At 38.7% G+C, this 27,529-nt stretch overlaps 1 protein-coding gene across 4 annotated transcripts in view; it reads left to right on the top strand.

Moving 5' to 3' along the window:
• Positions 1-27,529, top strand: part of rhbdf1.L (rhomboid 5 homolog 1 L homeolog) — an 85,606-nt gene that overhangs the window by 26,947 nt on the left and 31,130 nt on the right. The window contains exons 2-4 of one of the 4 annotated variants that reach the window (XM_041577263.1): positions 10,756-10,892; positions 17,475-17,605; positions 19,273-19,383. In XM_041577263.1, coding sequence (XP_041433197.1) covers positions 10,779-10,892; positions 17,475-17,605; positions 19,273-19,383 — 356 coding nt within the window. In that variant the 5' untranslated portion in view covers positions 10,756-10,778. Of the gene's footprint in view, positions 1-10,755; positions 10,893-13,877; positions 14,196-17,474; positions 17,606-19,272; positions 19,384-19,418; positions 19,564-27,529 lie in introns of those variants that run through there. The other 3 variants (XM_041577265.1, XM_041577264.1, XM_041577266.1) reach the window with 3 other exon arrangements.

The following is a 27,529-nucleotide window of genomic DNA, read 5'->3' as shown; positions in this document are numbered from 1 at the left end:
TTGGGACTTAGAAAATGTTTCCACTAAAAATTGAGTCCTATGCACTCCATTGCACTTTGCCTGGTCTGAGCTGGCGAAGGCAAGTCTGGCGCAAGAGGTAACGTTCAGTAAAATCTGCATCTTCGTGAATTTGCGGAGTTACGTCCATTCGCCAGAGCAAAAATTCACCTGGTGTTAGAGTGCAAAGCAACTCTAGCGTCTATCTCCTTTGCTAGCGAAGTGATGCCTGCGCCCGTTAGTATATCAGCGAAGTAACGAAAAGATGTCATGCTGGCGAATCATCGCCAGCGTTGGTCACTTCGCCCTTTAGTAAATGTGTCCCTAAATGTGATACCAGTGGGTTACTGTATTGTTAGGGATTCTGTGGATGCATACAATATGCTCATTGTGGTTTTGTTTGCAGGGGTCAAAGTGTTTGCCATTAAAATCCATATGCATTATTTACATATTGGGGTCAAGTAGAAAAACATATTAAGTCTTTTTGAAGTGCAGTTTGTAAAAATCATATGGATTTCTGGGTAAACTCTTTTATGACACATAAAACACAGGCAATATGTTGTATTTGCAATAGTCAAAGTGTCAGCAATAAAAATTCATATGCACTATTTATATTTTGACATCTGTGTATGCCAAATGAAAGAGATAACTAGCTGCTTTATTAACTTTACTAACTACACCAATTTGTACAATGTTTTAAAGAACATATATATTATATTTAGTTTTGCATAACATGCAAGGTTTGAGAGGATATCCAGAAAATTTGTAAGGATTGCTAAATTAAGAGAATATTTGCAGTTTGGTCATATTTACCTATTTTGAAGTGATCAGATTATGACTTTCTAAAAATATATGGTTTTGGGTGAACTTACTGTTTAGGTACCTCTATGAAATCAAATGCTGGCAGTGTGTTTTTCTCAGACTGAAACGTCAGTCATGAACAGTTCTATGCAATATAGGGTGTGTGTGTGTGCGTTATATATATCCTGTATGTATGTGTGTGTGTGTGTGTATATATATATATATATATATATATATATATATATATATATATATATATATATATATATAGTAGAGTAAGGAACCGGCACTCACGAAATCGAAGTAATCTGTGCCTGGGTGCAGTCGTCATTGAAGAAAATCAATAGAAGAAGTGGAGATCGCACTCGCAGGTCTTAAGTGTAGTAAATCAAATTTTATTGTGGACAATCGCTGACGTTTTCGAGAAAGGCTGTTTGTATCAGCCGAAACGTCAGCGATTGTCCTCAATAAAATTTGATTTACTACACTTAAGACCTGCGAGTGCGATCTCCACTTCTTCTATATATATATATATATATATATATATATATATATATATATATATATGCATAGACTTGGGCACACGCTATAGTGCCAATTACCTGGGTGCTGAACAGAATAGTTGTATATTCATTCGAAAATGCTGACGCATACCAGGGTTTTTCTTCAACAATGCTTATTTTATTGATCCTTAATAAAGATCAATAAAATAAGCATTGTTGAAGAAAAACCCTGGTGTGCGTCAGCATTTTCGAATGAATATATATATATATATATATATATATATATATATATAATTTGCAATACTTAATTTATATTTTAAATATATTCTGATGAAGCATCACTCATCTAGATGTGCTGGTGTTGAAGAATGGCAGCTTTTCTACAGGCTTATATTCTAGACCAATTGATATTACCAGCTTTTACACTATAGTAGTTTTTATTGTTCCCATGTGAATAAAGGCTGCAAGTAACCCCTAATACAGAGGCTACCAATGAATGGTATTTATGAGAAACTATCAAAGAGGGGTTACGAAAGGAGAGTCTTGGACAGGGCCCAGTATAAGGCATCTTTTTGTTTAAGGTAGGGTAAAACATACTTGTAGTAGCATGGTTGCAGCCACATTGCATTAATATTCTGAATTTTGAAATCAGCATACCCAGATATTGAGTTTCAGTCTTTCATTTAATTTCATACAGACGGTGTCAATCTTTGGGGATCCAGCTGGTGTCCTTTGATACAAGGACTGGCTCCTAATTTACCTTCTTAGGGACACACAATCAGGGCATGTGTCATTGCCATGTTTTTTGCAGAGTAATGCTCCATTATGAAGGGTCAGTCTGTTACTCACCCTGGGATTAAGTGAAACTATAAGATATGAGAAGGCTACATGTTTCACTAAGTTTGTGGTGTGTATTTTGGTCTGTTGTTGTGGTCTCCTCTAATTTGGGAAGACCACATAGCAAATAAAAACACATATCTCATAAAACCCATTCCGCAAGTAGTAAGGGCAATATGAAAATACCATGAGTTGTGGTTGAGGTTCTTGGTTTTGAAAATGGTGGCCATGCTCAGGAGAGGTGGAGACAGAGAGTTACTCTAGTAACAGCTGACCAATAAATGGTATTTTTCTCTGGGCACTTCGTGTCTACCGTTGATTCTTCTGTCACACCTATTTCTGGTAAATAAGGGAGCAGCAATATAAGGGGCAAAGAAATATCCACCACATATTTGTAACCATGAAATGGGTCTAGTCTCTTTTAAGATTTGATTATGATAATAACGTTATCTTGTGATATTGCCTTTGAAGATAACAGCTGTTCCCATGGAAATAATAACATTTAAGCAGAATGACAGCACAAAGCAAACAAAAGTACAGTATTAAAAAGTTTACTTATCTTGCTAAGTAAACTTTGTACCCACTGGGTCCCACAGCTTGTTATACTTGCATTATTAGGCTTGTGTGGTCTTCACTGAGCTCAATCCATTGCTTCGCACCATCATATTATACAATGAATTTCAAACCTATCTGAGTTAGTGAGTCACAAAAAAAATGAAAAAGTGGTACTAAAGCAGTGGTATTAGATTGAAACCCTACACCCAACATGTTTCGGGACCTACACCCTTTGTCAAGTGAGCATTAAACCAGCCACATAGTGTGTTAAAATGACAATATAATAGCCACATTTTTCGTAACAGTGATGAATCCAAAATAGTGTCTTGATAGAAGAATACTGTAATCCAAAATAGTCTTTAAAAGAAACTTCTAGTTAATTTGAACAGCCACTGCTAAAGAGCCCAACTGACTACATGGAGTGGATATCATCGCATATATGTGAAACTTTACATTTTTATGATGATATCTCCTCAATCTGTCAGATGGATGGATACACAGAGCAGTGGGGAGGACGGAAAAAATGTAGGTGAAAAAAGTCAAGGCAAAGCCCAGTGTGTCATTGGCCTAAGGACCAGGGCAGAAGAAAATTGGCTCTACTCATCATAGTTTTCGTTATTTCCCATCCTGGACCATGAGTAATTGCCTTATAGTGGCTGGGTGTTTGTAGTTAACTCGTGAGCACACTCCCTTAAAACACTCCCTGTCCATCTCCACCACAGCTCCAGCATTTTGGATAATAATATATTTATTATACTGTAAAGGTGGCCATACACTGGCAGAGTAAAGCTGCCGATATCGTTCCTTTTAGACCGATTCGGCAGCTTATCTGCCCATGTGTGGGGGCTTCCGACATTTTAAGCAAAATTATGCTGAATGAATTGAGAACAATCTGCTGACCCTGTCCAAGAAATCACTAAGCCTATCCCTTTATTTATTACAGCAATTCCAGCACCTGTGGCTTTGTGGGTACACTTCCCAAGGTAAAGGCTGTCTGGGCCCCCCCCATGCTGGCCCTCTTTACCATGCCTCATCTCTTCTTGACCCAATGGGTCTGAGGTTAGCAGTTTTACTCACTGGATGGTACCTAACAAATTTGCACCCCCAATGATAAACCATTTTCTTGCACTTCAAATAAGTAGAAATATTTAGGCCTTGAGGCTGTGCTGGCCATAAGGCATTTCTCCTTAAAGTTAATAGAAGGCGACAAATTGTTTTTCAGCCAGCTATACCAGTGCCCCATAAACCAAAGATTACTACACTCCCCACAGTTATTAGCAGGGTCATTCTAGAGTGCTGGCAGAAAGTGGCATTTGTTGCAAATACCTGGCCTATTGAAAATATTTTGTGCTGAAACAGAATGAATTATTTCTGCTGCTCTTCTTGCTATTCAGGCTACTCATGTGTGGGTTTGTGTGTTTGATTCACTCTTTCTTGAAAATGTTGTACTCATTTCCCCTTTCTGCCTCAGATAAGGACTGTTATGCTCAGACAAGATAAAAAACAGGAGACCCATATCCTTTACAGGAAGAAAACCCACAGAGTGCAAAAGCACAAATACCGTTCTCAGGAAACCTGATTTCCTCAGAGATGCTTTTATTGAAATAAAACAACTTTTAAAAAGTAATGCTTCAGGGTATTGTTACCTAATCTCTAGCAAGTAAATGTTATTTACTCCGTGGTCCTTGCTTTGATTCCATAAGGCTTTCTTATTGGGAGATTACAGAGCTCGATAATCGAAGGTAATTTAGTACTGGTCAAAGGATGTCCCAGTAAAGGCAACACCAAATTACTAACATACAAATAGATTTTCATTTGTGTATTTAGTTAAAAAATGCAGTTTTTTTGCTTCTGATAACATTTTCTTTTTAAGACTAGTCCTATTTACAGATTTTTAAAAAGTTTTGTCACGTGCTACCTCATTGTTCTCTCATTTTTGAGACAGAACAGTGTTCCCTACCATTTAATTAAATTAATTTAGTGTTTATTTGCACCTCAGTTTTTTTTATATAATACAAAATGGGTAAGTTGTTAAATTGTGTTTACATAAACACTTCTGTATGTGTTTGAGTCTGAAACAATATGTTGTGGATTAGTAAATGCTCATGGTAATGTTAGTAAAAGGTGTATTGAGGGATCGGATGAAAAATGTCTTTGTATTTATATACGCTTTATATAGACCTTAACTGCCATTTGAGCCTCTTGGCCATATTTAGAATGTTGTAACTAATACTGCTGACTTATATAAGAAGTGAAAGTAACTCTGTGAAAGGTGGGATGCAAGTATTCTTATGTAATGAGTAAAGCCCCAATGTAGCCATGAGGTCTTCTTCTTCTGTAGTTGAACCATTGAAAAATACAGCAGCCACCTTCTTGTTTATTAAAGGGTTAATTTCCCTTTGAATTACCTTTTAGTTTGTTATCAAATGTTAGCAACCTTTCAATTGGCCTTAATTTTTTAAATATTTATATAGGTTTGTAATATAAAATATAATATTCCTAATATTTCTTTTACATTATTTGCCTATCTTTTCTGCCTTATTCCAGCTTTCAAATGGTGGCCACTAACCCTGGAATCAAAAACACAATAAGGCTCTATGAGGACCAAACATGAAATAGCTTTATTTTCACTGCCTGCCCTCTTTAGATCAAGAAATAACAAAAACCATAGACTTTGTACCTTTTGTTTTAATCATGAATAATATATTCAGGCAAGCCCTATTCACTGAACGCATGTTGAACATGGAGGGATATTACCCATTTAAGTAAATAATGTATTATTTGTACATTTGTATTTTCTTTGAGTTGTGGGTGATCCACAATTTCACACTCAGCAGGGGTACCTGCGATTTTGGCCAGGGACTTTTAGTTATGCCACCCTTCTTGTGCTTGTTCCTGCCTCTTATGTAGATCTTGCTGAATAAAAGCAATGTTTGTTGTTTATCTTCTGGGTGCCTGCCTATTTTCCAGCCAGCATTTTCATTGGTCCCTACACCAAACACTAAAGGCCCCATTGTGGCCCCCTGGCAGCCATTCACAGTACTGCTTGGCCCTTGGTTGTGAGAAAAAAAGAGACATAGATTACATGATCAAAGATATGTTGTAACATTTATTAATACATTCCTGGCTGGGCTACATTTTGACTTTACAGTGCAGTCTGAGGCACAGGACAGCCATATTTTAAACTCAAATTTGAAGTTATTGTAAAAAATAGTCTTCAGTTTTCTAATTCTCTGGTATAGCAACCAATCAGCAGGTAGCATTTACTAGTCAGCTGTTTCAAAATAAACCATTGATTGGTTATTCGATGTGGGCAAACTTTAATTATGTTATATAATGCCCTATATAATGCCCTATTTCTAGCAACTTTGTAATTGCTTTTTATTATTTATTTTGTATAGTTTTTGCATTATTTGCCTTCCTTGCCCTCTCTGAGGCTATAACTTTTTTTTAAAAAAATTTTTTAGTAAAAATTACTAATTTAGTAAAAAATAGTATTTTTTAAATAATAATATGCTGTTGCTTTTTATTACTTATATGTAGGCCCTATCCAATTATTATTCCTGTCTCTCGTTCAAACCACTGCCCGGTTGCTAGGGTAATTTGGACCCTTGCAACCACATAGATGTTGAAATACCAAACAGGGGAACTGCTAAACAAAAAGCTAAGTGACTAAAAAAAGGCCTAGCATACATTTTTTCAGAATATCAGTTTACATCATACTAAAAGTTAATTCAAAGGTGGACTTTTTAATACATTCTCGATTCCCCTTCTGTGTAACAAAGGTTTTTCTGTTACATAATAATTCAGGTCCCTCTTTTTGTAAGTTTTTGTAAGAAAGGTCTCCAAATATGTATAATAAAATATCATGGGAGTTTTTTGCTTACCTATTCATGAGACTATAGTAATACGCTAGATAACTCTTTGTAAAGTAATGATATAAAAGGATTTAAGAAAAATCTGTAAAACCATTTATATTTTCTAGGAAAAAGTTGTATTGGTGTGCAATAGACTGGTTTTTAATATAAACCAAAACAGTAACTACATTATTACTGCCATGGTTACTGGAAAAGAACATTTACAAAAAACGAGCCCATTCACACTACAAGGTCTAGTTGAACAATTCCTTTTCTTGGCACATTGTTCACAGGTTTGGCTCTTTTATATTTAATTGCTGCATTAAATAAGTGTGTTATCAAGCAGAGTGATACAGAGCAACATGATACAGATCATTGAATAAACATAATTACATGGGTGTTTGAGTGTCGGTGCTTGATTGAGAAGTAAATAAACGTTACATTGCTTGATGAGATCTGAGGATCACACAGGATTCTTTCTGTCAGACACAATTCACAGCTGTAAATTCAGGTTTGGCAACAAGACTAACCTGTTGTAAAGAATATAATGCAGAGAATGTATGCATCTTGTTCAGACTTGTTTCTGTAGCTTTGTGATACTAACAGGTGGATGTGAGAATCTTTTGTTTTCATCCACCATTTCAGAATGTATGGGCTTGCAAAAAAAAAAAATAGTACCTTTGTGACACTGTGTGCAAACAGTAAAGTGAAATTATCAGTCGCAGTTTGTACCAGTAACTGGAACAACATTATTTAAAGGAACAGTAACACCAAAAACTGAAAGTGTTTTAAAGTAATAAAAATACCATGTAGTGTTGCCCTGCACTGGTAAAACTGATGTGGTTGCTTCAGAAACACTACTATAGTTCATATAAACAAGCTGCTGAGTAGCAATGACGGAAATTGAAAAACGGCTATATGGCACAGGATAAATAATGGATAACAGATAGCATTATGTTCTACAGATCTTATCTGCTATGTGCTGTGTAACTTGAGCCCTTTCTCCTTTGAAAAGCTGCCCCCATGGCTACACATATAAACAATAGTAATGTTTATGAAGCAAACACAGCAGTTTTACTAGTGCAGGTCAACACTGCATTATATTTTTATTACTTTAAAACAATTTCATTTTTTGATGTTACTGGTCCTTTAAAACATAAATGGCAAGTTTCAGAATTGACCTTGCTTTGGAAAACACCTTCAAAGTCTTGAGGAGAGTGTATTCAGGGGACACACAGGGGCACATTTACTTAGCTCGAGTGAAGGAATAGAAGAAAAAATACTTCGAATTTCGAATGTTTTTTTTGGCTACTTCGACCATTGTATTGGCTACTTCGACCTTCGACTACGACTTCGAATCGAACTAAATATCGTTCGACTATTCGACCATTCGATAGTCGAAGTACTGTCTCTTTAAAAAAACTTGGACTAACTACTTTGCCACCTAAAACCTACCGAACATCAATGTTAGCCTATGGGGAAGGTCCCCATAGGCTTTCTAACAAATTTCTGATTGAAGGAAAATCGTTCGATCGATGGATTAAAATACTTCGAATCGTTCTATTTGAAGGATTTAATCGTTCGATTGACCGATTTTTCCTTCGATCGTTCGATCGCAGGAAATGTGGTAAATCCTTCGACTTCGGATTTTACTTAGACGGTCGAATATCGAGGGTTAATTAACCCTCGATATTCGACCATTAGTAAATGTGCCCCACAATGTGGATAAAGGAGTCAAAAAGATGTAAAGGGTTGATTTGCAGCAACGAATAGGTTTGGCCCTGTTGTGAAATGAGCAATAGCAAATATTTTTAGTGGATAAAATGTTCCTATACAACTGCTTATTACAGCATATTTGGACATGTTTGGGAATTACAAGCTCAACCATCGAATCTGAAGATGCATATGTAAGTCAATATAAATCGGCAGCAATTAGAGGATTTAACAGCTGTTTCTGCTTCACAACAAGTCGTAGGCCAACATATTAACTGTTCACAGCTAAGAAATATTATATGGAGAAAGAGAGAGGAATGTTAGAGAAAAAAGCTAACAAGGCAGTGATCTGAAAGATGGAGTGTTCAAATCTGTGAGAAAGACAGACCATCACAAAGGAAGCGGATCCTTGATGACGATATCATAAAAAAAAGATCTCTTCAGTGAAAGCTTAAAAAGTGTCCTTTAAATTAATACACATGTGAAATTCCCCTATTCTCCCTAGAATAACAAGTAAAAGCAAATTCATTGGCAATTTTTAAAATCTTTTGCAGCTGTTTTGATTAAGACAATTTTTCAATTCCATCGAATGCATGGAAAATAAATATAAGTAAAAAATGCAGCTAGATAGTGAAAACAGCTAAACTAAGATAGGATAGATAGGATTCATTTTACTCTAATGAATTAAGCAATACTGAGGAGGTTATTTATCAAAGTCTGAATTGATCTCAATATTTTCTGAAAAAAACTTTGACCAAATCCGCACGTGTTTTTTCAGTTTATTTATTACGCATTCCTGAAAATTTTCATCTGATTTGCATGATTTTTTCGGATTTTTCACCAGAATTATTCCCGAAACCCAGCACATATCAAAAAATCATTGGGACTTCTCCCATTGACTCATATGCAACCTCGACAGGTCTGAGATGCCGGATTTTTTTTTTTATTCTGACATTTCCATCCTTGGGGTTTAATAAATTCATGATTTTTTAAAGGTCCCAATTTTTCATGATTTTTGCATTCGGAGTTTAGTAAATAACCCCCTGAATATTTAGTATTATAATATTGTAATACATGCAATATTATTTAGCTTTTCCACAAGCCATTTGTATTTTAGTAGTCAGTAGAAAAAAACATGCTGATGTAACCTTTTGAGAGGGACAATATGATTTTCAATTAGATTTTCATATAAATATTAGATAATTGTTCTTATAATACACTCACTATTGAACCTGTCAGTTGCACTAAATTATACTGTACCGTATCTTGTTAAAGCCTGAAGTATTCAAATGATCGTCTGTATTCTGTTTAATTGTACTAATGGACGGTACTGTGGAATATGTCAAATCAAAATTAATCCCAAAATATTTTGCATGGGATTCTTTTTCATCATATGTAACATAAAAAAAAGATAAAAGATTCCCATACAAAATATTTTGTAGATGTTTTTGGAAACACTTAGGATGGCCATTGGCACTAACAACATAAGTTGAGCCTCTACCTGTCTAATAATTTTCTTAATAGTCAGATTAGAATATTGTGTTTGAAAGCAAGTAACCCCAAAAATAAGATAAAATGAAAGTTTTGTATTTGTGAAAATCTTATCCTTGAGACGAAGCCTTGTTTTTTTAATTGCAGTGTCTTTCTGCTCAGCTCTGATGTGTGCCACCATCTTTTAGCTGAAATCAAAATGTTTATGCTGTTCAGTGGGGCTTTTTCATTAGAACTCCTAAAAGTCCTTACAAGACAAGTACCTGAAATACAAATAATTTTCTCTAGAATTATCAAAAAAAAGATAATATTATAGGGGTCATTTACACAGGAGTACTAAGGGGCCAGTTAGGAAGCACTTATGCCCCTCTGCCAGCTGCGATCTGCACTAGGTGCCGGATGAAGAATCCGGCACTCATTCATGAGAGCAAAACCAGAAGGTCTCTGGGTAAAGGACAGGAGGGGTTTGCAGCCTTTTTTTCGCACTGTGTGGAGCATTGTGAATAACCCATTAAGTGTGTACATGCTTTTAAGGTCATTTTCATTTTCTGTTATTGCTATCCCTTTCATTTTTACAGATAAAATATACCACAGAAATAATTCTTACGGTATTTTGCCACTGCAGATAACAGTTTTTGGTAAAGCAATGAACTTACTTTATAGATAAAATATGATTTCATAATGGAAACCCTTTATTGAAAAGAAAAATAAGGGTAATGATACAAATATAACACAAGGGAAAACATGTAAGGGAGTGTGACAACAATAACAAATCATTTCTCAAATTTCCATCAGGCTTTTCACCTTCCTTGCATTTGTATATATATCCTTTTTGGATTATTTTTCTTCTTTTGTATTGCTTTGTATATGTTCATATTAAATATTGACCACACGGATTGAAAGAAATAAAAGTACAATGATATTGTGTTGTTTTTTTTTGCGAGGTGTTTAAATGGCTCTCCACATTCCAATGATGCATATTGTTTGTCTTTCCATCACAGGCTTAGGAAGTAAATCAATAAAGATGTCGGAAGTTCGACGTGACAGTACAAGCAGCTTGCAAAGAAAAAAACCACCATGGCTAAAGTTAGAAATACCAACTGCAACTATTTCAAGCGAGGAACCTACATTCGTGCAGGTGTGTCTCAGCAGTGTTATATTTTGAATGAATGCATATGTAAAAAATTTCCTGAACATGTGTTTATCATTTAGTCGCCGCTGCATGAAAAAGAATGCAAAACTGCATTCATTTCATTGTTTGGTTTAAGTGCTGGACTACTGGTTACCCTTAATATAATCCCATGGTTGTGGTTGTTGGCTAACTGTTCTTTCCCTTTTGTTTTGTTTTCTTCCAAGATATGTGCATCTTGACCCCAAAAACAGAGCACAGTAAACCAGTTTATCAACTTTATGTGAAAATGTTAAATTGTGAGCTTTCTGGATTACCTTTGGAATGTTAGATTTTTATACAACCTAGCATAGCACTGCACTGATTTATGTTAAATGGGTGGTTCACCTTCACGTTAACTTTTAGGATGTTATAGAAGCAACTTTTCAATTGGTCTTCAGTATTTAATTTTTTTATAGTTTTTTATTATTTGCTTTCTTCTTCAGACTCTTTCCAGATTTTAAAGGGGGATCACTGACCCCATCCAAAACCAAATGTAAAGGTACAAATGTATCGTCATTGCTACGTTTTATTATTTATCTTTCTATTCAGGCCTCTCCTATTCATATTGCAGTCTCTTATTCAAATCAATGCATGGTTACTAGGGCAATTTGGACCCTAACAACCAGACTGCTAAAAATTTCAAACTGGAGAGCTGCTGAATAAAAAGCTAAATAACTCAAAAACTCCAAATAATAAAAAATGAAAACCAATTGCATATTGTCTCAGAATATCACTCTCTACATTATACTTAAAGTTAACAGCCCCTTTAAAAAAGGAAAGGGTACCCTCTATTAGGGTGTCATTTTATAATTAAAATCAAGTGCCTACTTAATATACACATACATCCACAACACCTAGTACAGACATGTTCTTCCCATAGTTCAGAGCTTTCTGATGAAAATAATGAAGGATAGGATGATAATCAATATGTCAACATATATATATTAGTGATGCACAGGTTTGGAATCTCCCTCCCTGCCCACACCTGCCCCTTCTCAACCCTGGCCAGACCCAAGCTTGGCAAGGCATTCCCTGCACCCGCCCCACCAATGGACACCAGAGAGATGGCGAAACAAGCTGCAGCACACATTTAAAGGGGCTGTTCACCTTTTGAGTTAACTTTTAATTTCATGTAGAGAGCGATATTCTGGGACAATTTGCAACTGGTTTTCATTTTTTATTATTTGTGTGTTTCGAGTTTTTTAGCTTATTATTCAGCAGCTTTCCAGTTTGCGATTTCAGCAATCTGGTTGCTAGGGCACAAATTACCCTAGCAACCATGCATTGATTTGAATAAGAGACTGGAAAATGAATAGGAGAGGCCCTGAATAGAAATATAAGTAGTAGAAAGTGGCAATAACAATAAATGTGTAGCTTGCCGAGCATTTGATTTTTAGATGGGGTTAGGGACCCCTATTTGAAAGCTAGAAAGAGTCAGAAGAAGGTGGCAATTAATTAAAAAGCTATAAAAAGTTATGAAGACCAATAGAAAAGTTGCTATGTGTTACTGTCAAGGTTTAGATTTGCCCATTTTCGATAAATAAACGTTACTGTGCACTGTGGTTTATAAGAAGTAATCCATGCCTGACCCAAGCCCATTCTTGATGTGAAAGCTGCAATACAAAGACGCCCTACCCATCCCTTCAGTACTGGCCCACACAGTGCATCACAAGGGCAGACTCACAGTACTTGAAACCGTGAAAGTATAAGTTTATTTAGGCCAATATTGCATATGTTTGAGAACTTCTTTTAGGACCTTCATGGTATATCTATAAGGGGGGGCAAAATTTCTAATCCATAATCATTCTAAGAATGTGCGACAGAGCTCTTTATCTCTGGCATCTTATAAATAAAAAGCTGGTTGGTTTTAAGTAGCTAGATATTTTTTTTTTTTTTGCGAAAACATGCAGTGGAAGTCTCCACAAGGTAAAAATAGAGTCATTTATGTAAGAAGAACCTTGAGCAAGATTAAGATCTCTGTTACAATGATTACTACCAGCCGATAATCATTAGATAATAATTAGTCCCTATGGGCTCTTACACATGAGCGTTTTTACCTGCGCTCCCCTGCGTTCCGTTTTTCGGCGTTCAGCCGCAGGGGAGCGCAGGAATAGACGCATTTCATTATTTCAAATGGGGCTGTACTCACACAGGCGCATGTAGGCGCCGAACGCAGGTTGAGACGCAACATGCTGCATTTTTCCTGCGTTCGTCGCCTGAACGCCGAAAAACGGAACGCAGGGGAGCGCAGGTAAAAACGCTCATGTGTAAGAGCCCTTAATGTGTATAAGTTTTCTGGTGCTACAAACTAAACTTCTTAAGGGCTCTTACAGACGAGCATTGGAAGCTGCGCTCCCCTGCGTTCTGTTTTTATGCGTTCAGCCGCAGGGGAGCGCAGGAGTAGACGCATTCAGATTTATTCAATGGGGCTGTACTCACACAGGCGCATGTAGGCGCCGAACGTAGGAAAAATGCAACCTGCGTTCGGCGCCTACATGCACCTGTGTGAGTACAGCAGCATTGAAAAAAACTGAATGCTTCTACTCCTGCGCTCCCCTGCGGCTGAACGCATAAAAACGGAACGCAGGGGAGCGCAGCTTCAAACGCTCGTCTGTAAGAGTACTTATAAGCAGAATTAATTGGTATGTTAAATTAAACAAAACCTGATGTTTTAGCAAATGTAAGAAATATATAGCTCACCTACAGTACACACACTCTATTGTGAGACAAGCAGTCTGAAATTAGCAAGGTGTTTTTAGGCAATGACGTACAGCAAACCTTTGTTTGCAAGACATTGAAGCTTCACCTTTCAGTTTAGTGAAACAGCATAAGGGATGATATTTACATGTTCTTAGACCTCTCCCTGCAGTGGGAGTAGACTGAGGTCTGTTTGCTTTTATTTTCAGCTTACATTTGGTTCCGGATATATATATATACCCCATAAGAAAAACATAGTTCTATGTCACAGCACTGTGGTAGCTGTCGGGAACATACATAAACTTTTAGCAGATTTTTTTTTCCTAAACTGCTTTACCAGTAATTTTTTGTTTGGGGTAACACCAGCTGACAAATCTGAAGCAATAACCATGGTCCAAGTCTCAAGTACCGTCATTTCATGGAATTCCATAGCTCTTATCTTCAAAAGGCTGCCAGTAGCAATATGCTCCATTGAGGGATAATTATTACCTTCTTATAAAATATGCACTTGAATGAATATGATATTTTTGTCAAGGATCAGAGATGTGTAACTATTTTGCACAATGGTAAGAGGTAAGCAAATATTTCTTCCTTTTTATCTTCGACTTTTACCTGGTCCAAGACCTAGAAGGAAATATTGTGCGGCAGAAGCTGTGGCTTTTTTGAATAGTTGACTGTGAAGTTTTAGAGTATATAGTTGTAGATTCCAAATTGCTTTAAAAGTATAGTATGAAGGGTGTGAAAGAGACAACGCTTTAACTAGTGCTGAGCAGCATACCATTTCCATGTGTGACTTAGGGATAAGGACTCCCTCATGCTGTGTGTACTGTTCATAAAAGCAGCTAAATGATATAGTAAAACTTAATGAAAGACTAAAAAACAGACACACACCTAAGGGGAATGATAGCCTTTCCTCATTTTTTGCGATTCTTGTGCTGTGGTTGTTGTGGAAAACTATTTGGGGCGTTAACTAGTATATGTCATCTTAAATGAAATGGTAAAGGGAGACAAACATTATTATAATTGTAATTGTTGCATGGCTTTTCTATATTACTGTATCAAGCTTTTCCATTGTGTTAGGGAATTGTAATTTTATCTTGTACGCTATGGATGAAACCTTACAGCTCGGAAGCCAGCACCCTTCCACACATACCATACACTCCTCAATACCTCTTTGACGTATTGCGATAGACATGCCTAGCCAAGTATGTACATAGTCTCTGACATTTGTTTATTTGATAGAAAAAAAGAAGTTAAATGCTTCTAGGCAGAGGTACAGTATCCAGATCTATTAACTGCAGCTTCATGCACTTTGTGTATGTGGATCCATAGCTAAAAATGTAGCCCTCTTCATAGTCCTGTGGGTACGCTGCATTCATTGCACAGTTGCATTGATCTGTAGATCTGCGTATTCTTCATTATTTATTTTGGATGGCTACTGCATCATTGTTACTGCTAGTAACCTTTGACTGATAGAAGGCAAAATGAAAACATATTCATTTCTGCTGTTAGTAATTATTACATTAGTTATTACATTCAGCACTGGAATGCATTAAAGGATTAATACTTGAATACTTAACCAGACTGAAAGTTTATATCTTATTAAGTGGCCTATTAAAGAATCTTAGTAAATTGGAATATTAATAAATATTACCATTTTACATCTCTTACCCTGAGCCCCCATTTTGAGATGGTCTATGTGCTCTTCAGAGATCACCAGATCAAAAATAATGCAGCTCTAACTGTAACAGGAAGAAATTTGGAAGCAAAAGATAATTTGTCCAGTAATTGGCTCATGTGACCTAAAATGTATTTCTGCCCTTGTTTTTTTTGTGTGCACCATGAATCTTAAGATCCGTGGGGTGGCCCTTAGTACTTAAAATGGCATTTTTCAATTCAGGATTACTCAATCGCACATAGAAAATTTGCCTAATGCTAGAAAAGTTAATTTTTGGAGGTATATTTTTCCTTTAATCCTTGCTGTCACTTACAAGGGCCTGATATCAGGCATTAACTCTGAACTAAATGAACGTATGATTTTTGTATGTGATTCTTATTATTATTTAAAGTAAACCCGTCACCTAGACATAAAAATCTGTATACTAAGGGGCACATTTACTAATGGTCGAATATCGAGGGTTAATCGAATATTGATTTTAATACATTGATCGAACGATTTTCCTTCGATCAGAAATTGGCTAGAAAGCCTATGGGGACCTTCCCCGATAGGCTAACATTGATGCTCGGTAGGTTTTAGGTGGCAAAGTAGGTGGTCAAAGTTTTTTTTAAAGAGACAGTACTTCGACTATCGAATGGTCGAATAGTCGAACGATTTGTAGTTCGAATCGTTCGATTCGAAGTCGTAGTCGAAGGTCGAAGTAGCCAAAAAAATACTGCGAAATTCAAAGTATTTTTCATTCTTTTCCTTCACTCGAGCTAAGTAAATGTGCCCCCAAAAGTCCTTTTCATATTAAACATGAAATCCAAATTATTTTTTTATTAAAGCATTCATAGCTGTTGTAAACTCAATTAAAAATCTCATCTGTCAATCAAATATTGTCTGCCACTCCTCTATGCCTTAGGCATAGAGGCGGGGCAAGCAATTACTTTCACTTTCCATTCAGCACTTCCTAGATGTCACTACTCTCCTCAGATTCCCCCAGTTCTCTTCACCATTTAATTGTGTAGCCAGGGCATGGGGATGGACATCAGGTCCCCCATTCTGGTGCACAAACAAGATTCTGAGATGATACAAGGCTTGTCTTAAAAACAGTGACTCCTGCCTGCTTGCTATAATTTTGAGTTCCCAGACCGAAGGAAACAAGATTCAAATAATTTATTCAGTGTAATTAAAGTTAATTTTGCTTTGATTTTGACTAACGTGATAAAATAGGATTTGGAGTAATTTTTTTGGGTGAAGGGTCCCCTTTAAGTTTAGCATTGGATTCAGGTTAAAAATGTACATTTTGTATAGACAGTTGTAGAATAAATATTTGCAGAGGGAGACATAGAGGAAAGAATCGCTGAAGGGAAAGTGGGGGATGTGGGTAGAGAGGTAGTGAGGGTGAGGGGGAGAATGTATCATAAGGGTAAATATCACACTGAAATTAAGGTCGCAGGAGATACTTATGATGTTTTATATTAATAGGAAATGATTTTTAACAGGGACTGGTGTTTTGATCACATCTGGCTGCATTTGCTTTTGTGATATAAGCTTTAGGGCTATGGCATATGGCATTTTGACTGCAATGGTGAAGAACAGAAGTGTTGACAGGTGAACAGGAGCGCTTTGTCCACCAATGTTTTCACCAGATGAGATCAGCGTAGCATCAGTGCCATTTTGACAGCTCAAGCCGCAGTGCCGGGTTTGTTACTGAAATGTCCTGTCTTTATCTTTGATCTCCTGCACTGAACTGCCAAGAAAAGATACATGTTTCTAACTTAATTGGCTTTTGGCAGAGAGCCCAGAATAGATACTTAGATAATTTTGTAACAATGTAAGATAATCAGGTCTCTGGTGAGAACTTAGACTCACAGCTTAAAGGACAATTCACCTTCATTAGCAAGACTGTAATAACAAATAAAAACCACAGTAATATGTTCAAACTTTCATAACCTGCCACATTTTGTAAAATGGACATGTAATTGGGGTGTGGCCACAAAATACAATTCCCCCTCTGAGCAAAGCATGCCCATATTACCATTCCATTTATAATTGTATAAAACAAAGAAGGATGACAAAAGGCAAACCTGCTAGTTCTTTGAAGAGTTCAAGCAGACAAAACCTGTTTTAAATTGTATGGCTTTCCTGGATTAACACTTTTATCCTAATTATTTGATTCTTCCTTTCAGCCGTTCAAGCGACAAACATTTTTAAGAAGCGTGAGTATGCCAGTGGAAAATACAAGAATTCCATCACCACCAAATGAACAGAAGAGACCCAATTTACAACGCCAGACCTCAATCACCCAAACTATTAAAAGGTACAAACAGAAATTAGAATAATTTGAGGATGTGGGTGTATTTTAATTTAATTTAGCTTTACTACTACTTTACTACGTGTTAACCCGAGAGTTAGGCTAGGAGTTCAACCTGGATCCATTATATACCAGCAACTGCAGTTGCTACAAAACTCTAACTTACAGTGTTACTTACTCTAACCTTAGTCTATGAGAAATATTAGGAGGTGCTGTAGTTCTGTAACAGCTGGAGTACCAAACATTGCCTATCCTAAAGCTATGAAATAATGAATATTCCTCTGTGCTGACAAACTGGCATATATATATGTATTTGTATAAGATAGGGCTTCCTTTTATAACGATGGAGGATTCATATTGTTGTAGAAGTAGTAGGCTTGTATCAGTGATGACATTTAACTGAATTTATATACAGTGCCCTATTGTATAGTAGTAGAGACAGAATTGTTGTTTTGCAGCATCACTTGTAATGCCAACATTTAATTTTTTGACTAGTAAAAGAACAAAAACATTTAAAAAAAATATGGTATTATGATATGATTTACATGGCTTACATGTGCTTTATTTTCATTTGGAAATCAAAAGTGTTTTTTGCACCAAGGTCAATATTTCAATATTTTCAATATGTACCTCAAATATGTACCTCAAAACATTGTAGGTCTCTATAGAATTTAAATTCTATAAATTACATAAAACAGCCCATATGTAAAGCACTGTTTCATAAAAATAAAGCCTTTCCATGAAATCTATACTTTTATAGTACAGTAGAACTCTGATTTTACATATCCCAGGGGACTGCATCAAAACAACCTAAATTCCAGGAAAATATTAAATCAGGGAAAGAAAAAATGTAGCTTGCCTGACAAGATTGCATCAATTCCAGGTACATTGTAAAATCTGTGGATGTCAAATCAGGTTTCTGCTGTAGTATATGCTATTAGATGATCCCAAATAGAAAAACTGGCATTTTAAGTACAAAGCACACACAAAGCAAGTGTGTGTATACATGTTACATTACATCTGCCAATTAATGGGCAGAGCGGTGTCTTTTACTCCCACACTTCTTAATGGTAGTTGTTGATGTTCCCATTGTTTATGAGTTTGCATATGTAAGGTGGAATATCTGTTTGGTGACTCTCTTTTTCCCCCTAAAAGTCTCCAAATTGTTATGATTGCTTACATACGTATTCCATATTTATTTCCCATTCTTTTCAGAATAGTATATAGTATAGTAATATGAACTGAAATAGTAAAAAATAGACATAGAATAACTTAACCCAAAATTGGCTTTATTTCCACATGAGTTATATGACGGAACGACTGTTTTTGCTGATATTAGCCTAATTATCAGGGTTATTTTGTTGCGCCCAATAACAGCTGATATTGTTGCTAGGCAGTAAAATTGCCAATAAGATGGCTCACTTGAGTATGACGCTTCTGTAGCAGGACCAGCTTTGCTGTCTTTATGTACCGGAAGCAGATTTGTCATATTATTTCCTCTTGGGTCTACATACTCATTATACAAACAGATCTAAAGGCTTCAACTGCACTGACTTTTAGCTTTGCTAATCTCACTGCTGCATATCTTTGCTGATCTTTCTAGCAGCTGAAAGCAGAATGGTCTTTTCTTCTATCTTTCTTTCCCCTGTCCTATGATTCCTCTTTCCTTGAAGGAAGCACGTCATGTTTGAGAGAACCAGTACAATGCCTGTGAAGGGCCCACTTGCTGGCAGGAGACGTGTACGTTTAAGAAAGAGGCAAGCTCTCTCCACTTTATTTTGCAGGTACCAGTGCATGTAGAGTACTGCATGAGTTTTGATTTGCAAGCAACCAATCTACTATCGATGTTATGTGCATTTTCTAAAGCAGGGATGTCCTACCTGAACCTTGAAGCTCCCACAGCTGATGGTCCTGCAGGGAGCTAAAAAGGTGGAAGACACCAGTGTGAACATCCTTGCTCTAAAGTAATTGTTTTGCCGTGACTTATATTCCAAGCATGCCTATTAATATCTGTCCAAACGTATAACATTCTTTACAAACAATTGAAATTGTCTCAAAGTGAAGATCTGTAGGCAAACATGCAGTGGCGTAACTAGATATTACTGGGCCCCACAGCAAATTATTTTTCAGGCCCTCAAAATGTTTAGAGGTTGACTTGTTTCTCCAATATTTATTATAATTGTATATGAATTAGGGCCTCATGGGGCCCCTATACCTCCTGGGCCCCCCTGCAGCCGCAGGGTCTGCTTCCTCTATAGTTACGCCCCTGCAAACATGACTAGTTTCTTACCTGCTCCTATATGCTCATAACATAGATAACCTCATTCTGATTTGGGTTGGTCTGGATAAAAAGTTGCCAGTGTATTTGCAGCAACCTGTGAAGTGTTACAGTATAGGGTTAGGGTCAGACCTAAGAGGAGAATCATACTGCAACCTGGTGCAAGTATTTCCCTGTGAAGGATTTCTTTAAATTTAAGATTAAAGGTTCATTTATAAGAACTCATGGTTGAATAATATTCTGGCTTATTAAGCCAAAATCACTACAGGTATGGGATCCGTTATCCGGAAACCCATTATCCAGAAAGCTCTAAATTACAGAATGGTTGTCTCCCATAGACTCCATTATAATAAAATAATCCACATTTTTAAAAATGATTTCCTTTCCCTCTGTAATAATAAAACAGTACCTTGTACTTGATCCAAACTAAGATGTAATAAATTCTTATTGGAAGCAAAACCAGCCTATTGGGTTTATTTAAAGTTTACATGATTTTCTAGGAGATTTAAGGTGTGAAGATCTAAATTTTGGAAAGACTCCTTATCACTAAAATCCCAGATCCTGAGCATTCTGGATAACCTGTACAATTTTAATGGATAGGCATAGGACCTGGTATCCAGAATACTCAGGGTTTTCCAGTTAAGGGGATCTTCCTGAAATTTGGATCTTCATACGTTAAGTCTACTAAAAACTATTGTTAACATTACTGAAACCCAATAGGATTATTTTGACTCCAATAAGGATTCATTATATCTTAATTGGGATCAAATACAAGGTACTGTTTTATTATTATAGAGGAAAAAGAATAACATTTTTACAAATTTGTTTTTATTAAAATTAAGTCGATATGAGATGGCCTTACAGTAATTTAAACATTTTTAGATGACTGGCTTCTGCATTATGAACCCATCCTACACCAGAGTTCTCTGCTATGTATTACCAATTTCTTATGATAATTAGTGGTAAGATTTTGAGTAAACATTGGAACATTCTCAAGGAAGATTTTCCATTAAAGAAAAAAAGCACAGGAGATTCTCCAAAGTTTGTGCATAGGTAGTCTGAAGCTATTAAAGGTGACATATTGCATAGCTAAAAACCCATCATAATATTGTTGGCAATACTTAAATATATAAGGTGCCTGTTTCACTTTGGGCTAAAAGTTAATGGCCCTTTTTTTTGGAGCCCCCTATAGATCTGCTAGGTCCTTGTCCATGTTTCAAATAAGAGGTGGGTGTGTCCTAACAGTCCCTGCCAGAAGCCCAGTAGGAGTGTCACAGCCAATCACAATTTTGCAGTCACACCAGCACAGACAGACTTCAGTTCCCTATCAGGTCCACCTAGCATCTGATATATGCGTGATAGTTAAATATGCTACAATGTAGATGTCATGTTCTTAATTATGTGGGGGTGGACTGAAATATGTTAAAAATGTTATTTGATAAATTAGTTAAATTTGTGGCGTTCGGTCGAATTTGTTTTAATAAAAAAAAATTGAGTTTTAGTAAATACCTCCCTTAGAGTTTTGAGTCTAGTCGTGGTTTCAAAAGCCTTTAAACCCACTAAAATCCGACTTTGATAAATAGGCCCCTGCAATTCCAAAATTCTAATTTTGATAAATATTTGAGGATGGTGCACACCTATATGTTTACACACTGTGTGATATTTTGCCATTGTGATCATTCTTAGAGCCAGATGCTGAAAGGTTGTTGTTTTTTTTTTTACAGTGTGTAAAATGTTTTGTGAAATAAAGTTGTAGTCAATATCAAATAAAGTTGTGCTTTGACAGGCAAGTTAACCCAACATTCAAATTTGCCTAATAAAAGAAAACATATTTCTAAGCAACTTTCCAGTATACAATTATTAAACATTTTCAGTGATTTTAAAGTTATTTGTAAAAAATAATTGCCATTGAAAGCAGCATTTGCTTCATTCCCAGTTGTTTCTTTTTAAAAAAAATGTTGCAAAAGTCTTGGTTCAAATCTGTGAATCCGCTGCCTTGTCTTTGTGAGGAGCGCGGTCCAGCGCGTCCTCCCTCGCCGGCGTCCACGCCAAGATGGCGGCGCCCAGGGCGGGCCACGTGGGTCTTCCTCTTCGGCGCCTCGCCTGGACGCGGCGGATGTGCGCATGCGCGAAGACGCATGCGCAAAGACGCCAGCGCAAAGACGCCAGCGCCAAAACGTACAGCGTCAACACGCAGCATCAGCACGCAACGCATGACGTCACTGCGCACGTTTTGGCGCCAAAGAATTGTTTAAATGGCCATTTGTCACTCTCTGCCTTTGCCCGTGAATAGGTTCTACTTCATTGTGTTCCTGGGTGCTATTTTCGTGTTTGGATTCCTGTTATTTGACCTCTGCCTGTTCCTGTTTACGACTACCTGCTGCCTGAACTGATCTCCTGCCTGGCTGACTACTCTTTCTCTTGATCCCTTCCTGTACCGCGAACTTGGTGTGTAACCTGCCTGCTTCCTCCTTGGTCCGACACCTCAAACTGAGCCTTCGGGCCTGACAGTATTCACGGGCCATGGACCCTTCCGAGGAAGCTCAACCCCTACCCGACTTCGGAAGAGCTTTTCGTGGGCTGGCTTCTCGCATGGAGTCTTACGAGGCCCAACAGACTCATTTTGGCCAAGCCTTGGAGGCCATTCTGGACAAGCTGTCGATCAATCCTCCAGCGTCCGCTGCGGTGGCTGCTCCACTTGCTGTGCCTTTACCTGCTTCCAATCCTGAGCCTAAGGTACCTGCTCCACCTCTCTACAGCGGAGACCCCCAGGCTTGTCGGCATTAATCAGTGCCTGATACAATTTGAACTTTAGCCTTCACTATATGTATCTGAGCGAGCTAAAGTGGGGTTCGTCATCTCCCGTCTTCAAGGGAAAGCATTGGAATGGGCATCGCCCTTATGGGAGAAGAATTCTCCGCTCATTCAGGACTGTAAAACCTTTCTCCAGTCTTTTCGGACCATCTTTGATGCTCCAGGCCGAGTTACCACTGCCTCTTCCCGTCTGCTGCAAATCCGCCAAGGGAGTCGTTCTGTCAGTGAATATGCGATTGACTTCCGTACCATTGCAGCCGAAACAAACTGGAACAACGACTCTTATCATGCGGCTTTCTACCAGGGGCTCTCCATTACTCGAATGCGGGAACACCAATCTGACAGGGAGAGAATCAAGAAATTCCAGCCACAGTTGGCTCCACGATTTCAGAGACCACTGCTTCCTGGTATTCCTGCTCCGGTTCCGTCTACCTCCTCGGAGGAGCCTATGCAAATTGGCGGAGCCCGCTTATCCGAAGAGGACAAGATGCGCAGACGCACAGCCGGGTTGTGCCTGTATTGCGGAGGCAAGGCCCATTTCGCCTTTAATTGTCCACTGAAGCAGGGAAACTTCCGCGTCTAGGTAAGTTTGGGGAGACTCACCTGGGCGGAATTGTTCCTTCTCCCCATCAAACTCCTCATCGATTTTTGCTTCCTGTGCAGCTTCAAGTCTCGTCCAAGAGAATTTCGACCCAAGCTTTTCTGGATTCTGGCGCTGCTGGAACCTTCCTTGACCACTCCTTCGCCATCCTTCACAGCATCCCTCTCCTGACCTTGACAACTCCTCTTCGAGTCCTGGCAATTGACGACAGACCACTCTCCACAGCATTCATCTCTCATGCCACACAAGAACTGTCTGTTACTGTTGGAGCCATGCATGTTGAGAGACTTTCTTTCCTCATAATTAATTGTCCTTCCACACCTATAGTCCTGGGGTTGCCCTGGCTTCAGCTCCACAATCCAACAATCAATTGGGTTGAAAGCCAGATTTCCCATTGGAGCCATTTTTGCCAGCAGAACTGTTTAAATTCTAATACAATACAGAAATTATCCTCTGTTTCAATAAATCCTCATTCTCTTCCTCCAGCATACCAAGACTTTTGTGATGTGTTTTCTAAAAAATCTGCCGAAACCCTTCCCCCTCACCGGCCCTATGATTGCCCCATTGACTTCTCCCTGGCACCATGCCTCCTCGTGGCCGTACCTACCCTCAGTCTCCATCTGAAACCAGTGCCATGAAGGACTACATTCAAGAAAACCTGCAACGCGGTTTCATTCGTCCTTCTTCCTCCCCTGCCGGAGCTGGATTCTTCTTTGTAGAGAAGAAAGACGGCACTCTTCGACCTTGTATCGATTATCGGGGTCTCAATAAAATCACTTCAAAGAATCGGTACCCACTACCTCTTATTACTGAGCTCTTCGACCAACTCAAAGGAGCACGTATTTTCACCAAGCTGGATCTCAGAGGTGCATACAATCTGATCAGAATCCGAGAGGGCGACGAATGGAAGACCGCTTTTAATACCCGAGACGGTCACTATGAGTATCTTGTCATGCCGTTCGGGCTCTGCAACGCGCCCGCGGTCTTCCAGGAGTTTGTTAATGACATTTTTAGGGATTTACTTGGTGTTTATGTGGTCGTCTATTTAGATGATATACTCATCTTCTCCAAAGATCAGGCTGAGCACAGAGTCCATGTTCGAGAGGTTCTCTCTCGCCTAAGAAAAAACACACTTTATGCCAAGCTGGAGAAATTTTCTTTTGAAACTTCCAAAATCCCGTTCCTTGGTTATATAATTTCTTCTCTGGGCTTTGAAATGGATCCGGTCAAGATTGCCGCCATTCAAGAATGGCCGCTTCCTACTGGCACCAAATCCATACAGCGGTTCATCGGCTTTGCCAATTATTATAGGCAGTTCATCAAAGGCTTCTCTTCCAGAATTTCCCCTATTTTGGCTCTCATCCGCAAAGGTGGGAAACCCGACTGCTGGTCTTCACAAGCCAAAGAAGCATTTGAGTCTCTGAAAAGAGCCTTTTCTTCTGCTCCTGTTCTGAAACATCCCGACCCCCAGCTTCCTTTCTTCATTGAAGTGGACGCCTCCGATATAGGAGCTGGGGCAGTACTTTCCCAAAGGCAACTCAGTGATGGAAAGCTCCACCTGTGTGCATTCTTTTCGAAAAAATTCTCCCCGCCTGAACGAAATTACGATGTGGGCAACAGAGAACTTTTGGCAGTAAAATTGGCACTTGAAGAATGGAGACATCTTTTGGAAGGCTCAACGATTCCTGTGACGATATTCACAGATCATAGATATATCAACTTAGAATATATTCAAGCTCTTAAACGTCTCAATCCCAGACAGGCTCGGTGGGCCCTTTTCTTCTCTCGTTTTAATTTCTTCATCACTTTCCGTCCCGGTTCCAGAAATAAAAAAGCTGACGCCTTGTCCAGAAGTTTTTCCCCGGAAGACTCATGTTTTCTAGACGATGATCCCATCGTTCCTCCTGCAAAGATTGTGGCTGCTTTATTTCCTTCCATGGCATCACAGATCCTATCGGCACAGTCCTCTGCACCGCCTGATACACCGTTGGGTGTGGCCTTTGTACCCCCGGATCTTCGCCAGACAATTCTTCGTCAGTCCCACAGTTCTAAACAAGCCGGTCATCCCGGAATCAAGAAAACGACTGAGTTATTGTCTCGTCTGGTTTGGTGGCCTTCTCTACGAAGAGATGTCAAAGACTTTGTATCTTCCTGTTCTGTGTGTGCTGCCTCGAAATCCAGTCATTCCTCCCCTGCGGGGTTATTATTACCTCTGCCTATTCCCGCTCGACCTTGGACACATCTGGCCATGGATTTTATTGTGGAGCTTCCACCATCCCATGGTTACACGGTCATCTGGGTTGTAATCGACAGATTCAGTAAAATGGCCCATTTCATTCCTCTCCGCAAATTACCTTCTGCTGTTGAACTTTCAAAATTATTCATTCAACATATTTTTCGTCTCCATGGTTTTCCCGCTGAAATTGTTTCCGACAGAGGTTCACAATTTGTTTCGAAGTTTTGGAGATCCTTATGCAAATCCCTCAACATCTCTCTACAATTTTCATCTGCGTATCACCCTCAGTCCAACGGTGCCTCTGAACGCGTCAATCAAGCACTAGAACAATTCTTAAGATGCCATATTTCGTTGTGTCAGGATGATTGGGCTGACCTTCTTCCTTGGGCAGAATTTGCTCACAATAACTCCCTGCATGCTTCTTCCGAGAGATCCCCTTTTTTTTGTGTGTATGGTCAGCATCCTTTGGCTTTCCCACAAGACTTCCTTCTCCCAATGTACCTGCAGCCAATGATCAAATGGCTCATATGTCTGCAATTTTGCAAGCTACTAAAACCAATCTAGAGAAGAGTTCTATTGCTCAAAAGACTTTTGCCGACAAAAGGCGGATTCCTCCTCCCCCATATGCTATTGGGGATAAAGTATGGCTTTCTTCTAGGAACATCCATCTCAAGGTTCCGTCAGCCAAATTGGGTCCCAAGTTCATCGGTCCTTTCCCCATAATTGAACTTTTTAATCCTGTAGCGGTTCGACTACAACTTCCACCCGAGATGCGGATACCTAATGTGTTCCATGTGTCCCTTCTTAAACCTGCTTTAATCGACCATTCCTCGTCCTTTCCTGCTCCAGTTTCCGTGGACGGTCATCTCGAATTCGAAGTGGAAAAAATTTTGGATTCTCGTTTGTCCAGAGGGACTCTCCAATATTTGGTGGAATGGAGAGGTTTCGGACCCGAGGAATGCTCCTGGATCAGACATTCTGATATCCATGCTCCACTTCTTCTAAAAAAGTTCCACAAGAAATTTCCTTTTAAACCCAGTCCTGGTGGTCCGGAGGCCCCCCATGGGGGAGGGGGTACTGTGAGGAGCGCGGTCCAGCGCGTCCTCCCTCGCCGGCATCCACGCCAAGATGGCGGCTCCCAGGGCGGGCCACGTGGGTCTTCCTCTTCGGCGCCTCGTCTGGACGCGGCGGATGTGCGCATGCGCGAAGACGCATGCACTAAGACGCCAGCGCTTAGACGCCAGCGCCAAAACGTACAGCGTCAACACGCAGCGTCAGCACGCAACGCATGACGTCACTGCGCACGTTTTGGCGCCAAAGAATTGTTTAAATGGCCATTTGTCACTCTCTGCCTTTGCCCGTGAATAGGTTCTACTTCATTGTGTTCCTGGGTGCTATTTTTGTGTTTGGATTCCTGTTATTTGACCTCTGCCTGTTCCTGTTTACGACTACCTGCTGCCTGAACTGATCTCCTGCCTGGCTGACTACTCTTTCTCTTGATCCCTTCCTGTACCGCGAACTTGGTGTGTAACCTGCCTGCTTCCTCCTTGGTCCGACACCTCAAACTGAGCCTTCGGGCCTGACAGTCTTACATTGTATCAACAGTCTCAGCCACCAGTTCAGAAAATAGAAAGGGACAGACAAACACTGCTTTCAATAGAAAAACATATACAAATAACTTAAAAACCATAGGAAATTTGTAATGAATGTATATCGCAAAGTATAAATTTTTTTTTAACTAGGCAATTTTATTTTGTAATAAGATTTAAGCTTTTTGACTTTATATTGCCCTCTCTGGATGCTAAAAGAACATTGTGTTGAGTTATAAATATAACTTTGTTGTAGTCAGTGGGCGCAATCTGCATTTTCTTGTGTCCAAAGTGTCCAACACTGAGCATTGCAGCTATGTGTCAAGAATGTCATATTCAGAACAGACCCAGACAGCTAAAAGTCTGCACCACAACAAACCTTTATATAGAACTTGGAAAAAGAAGAGTTGAT

This window comes from Xenopus laevis, chromosome 9_10L (genome assembly GCF_017654675.1).
Source record: "Xenopus laevis strain J_2021 chromosome 9_10L, Xenopus_laevis_v10.1, whole genome shotgun sequence".
Lineage (NCBI taxonomy): Eukaryota > Metazoa > Chordata > Amphibia > Anura > Pipidae > Xenopus > Xenopus laevis.
Note: the sequence above shows the minus strand (reverse complement) of the source record. Positions and strands in the feature narration are given on the sequence as shown.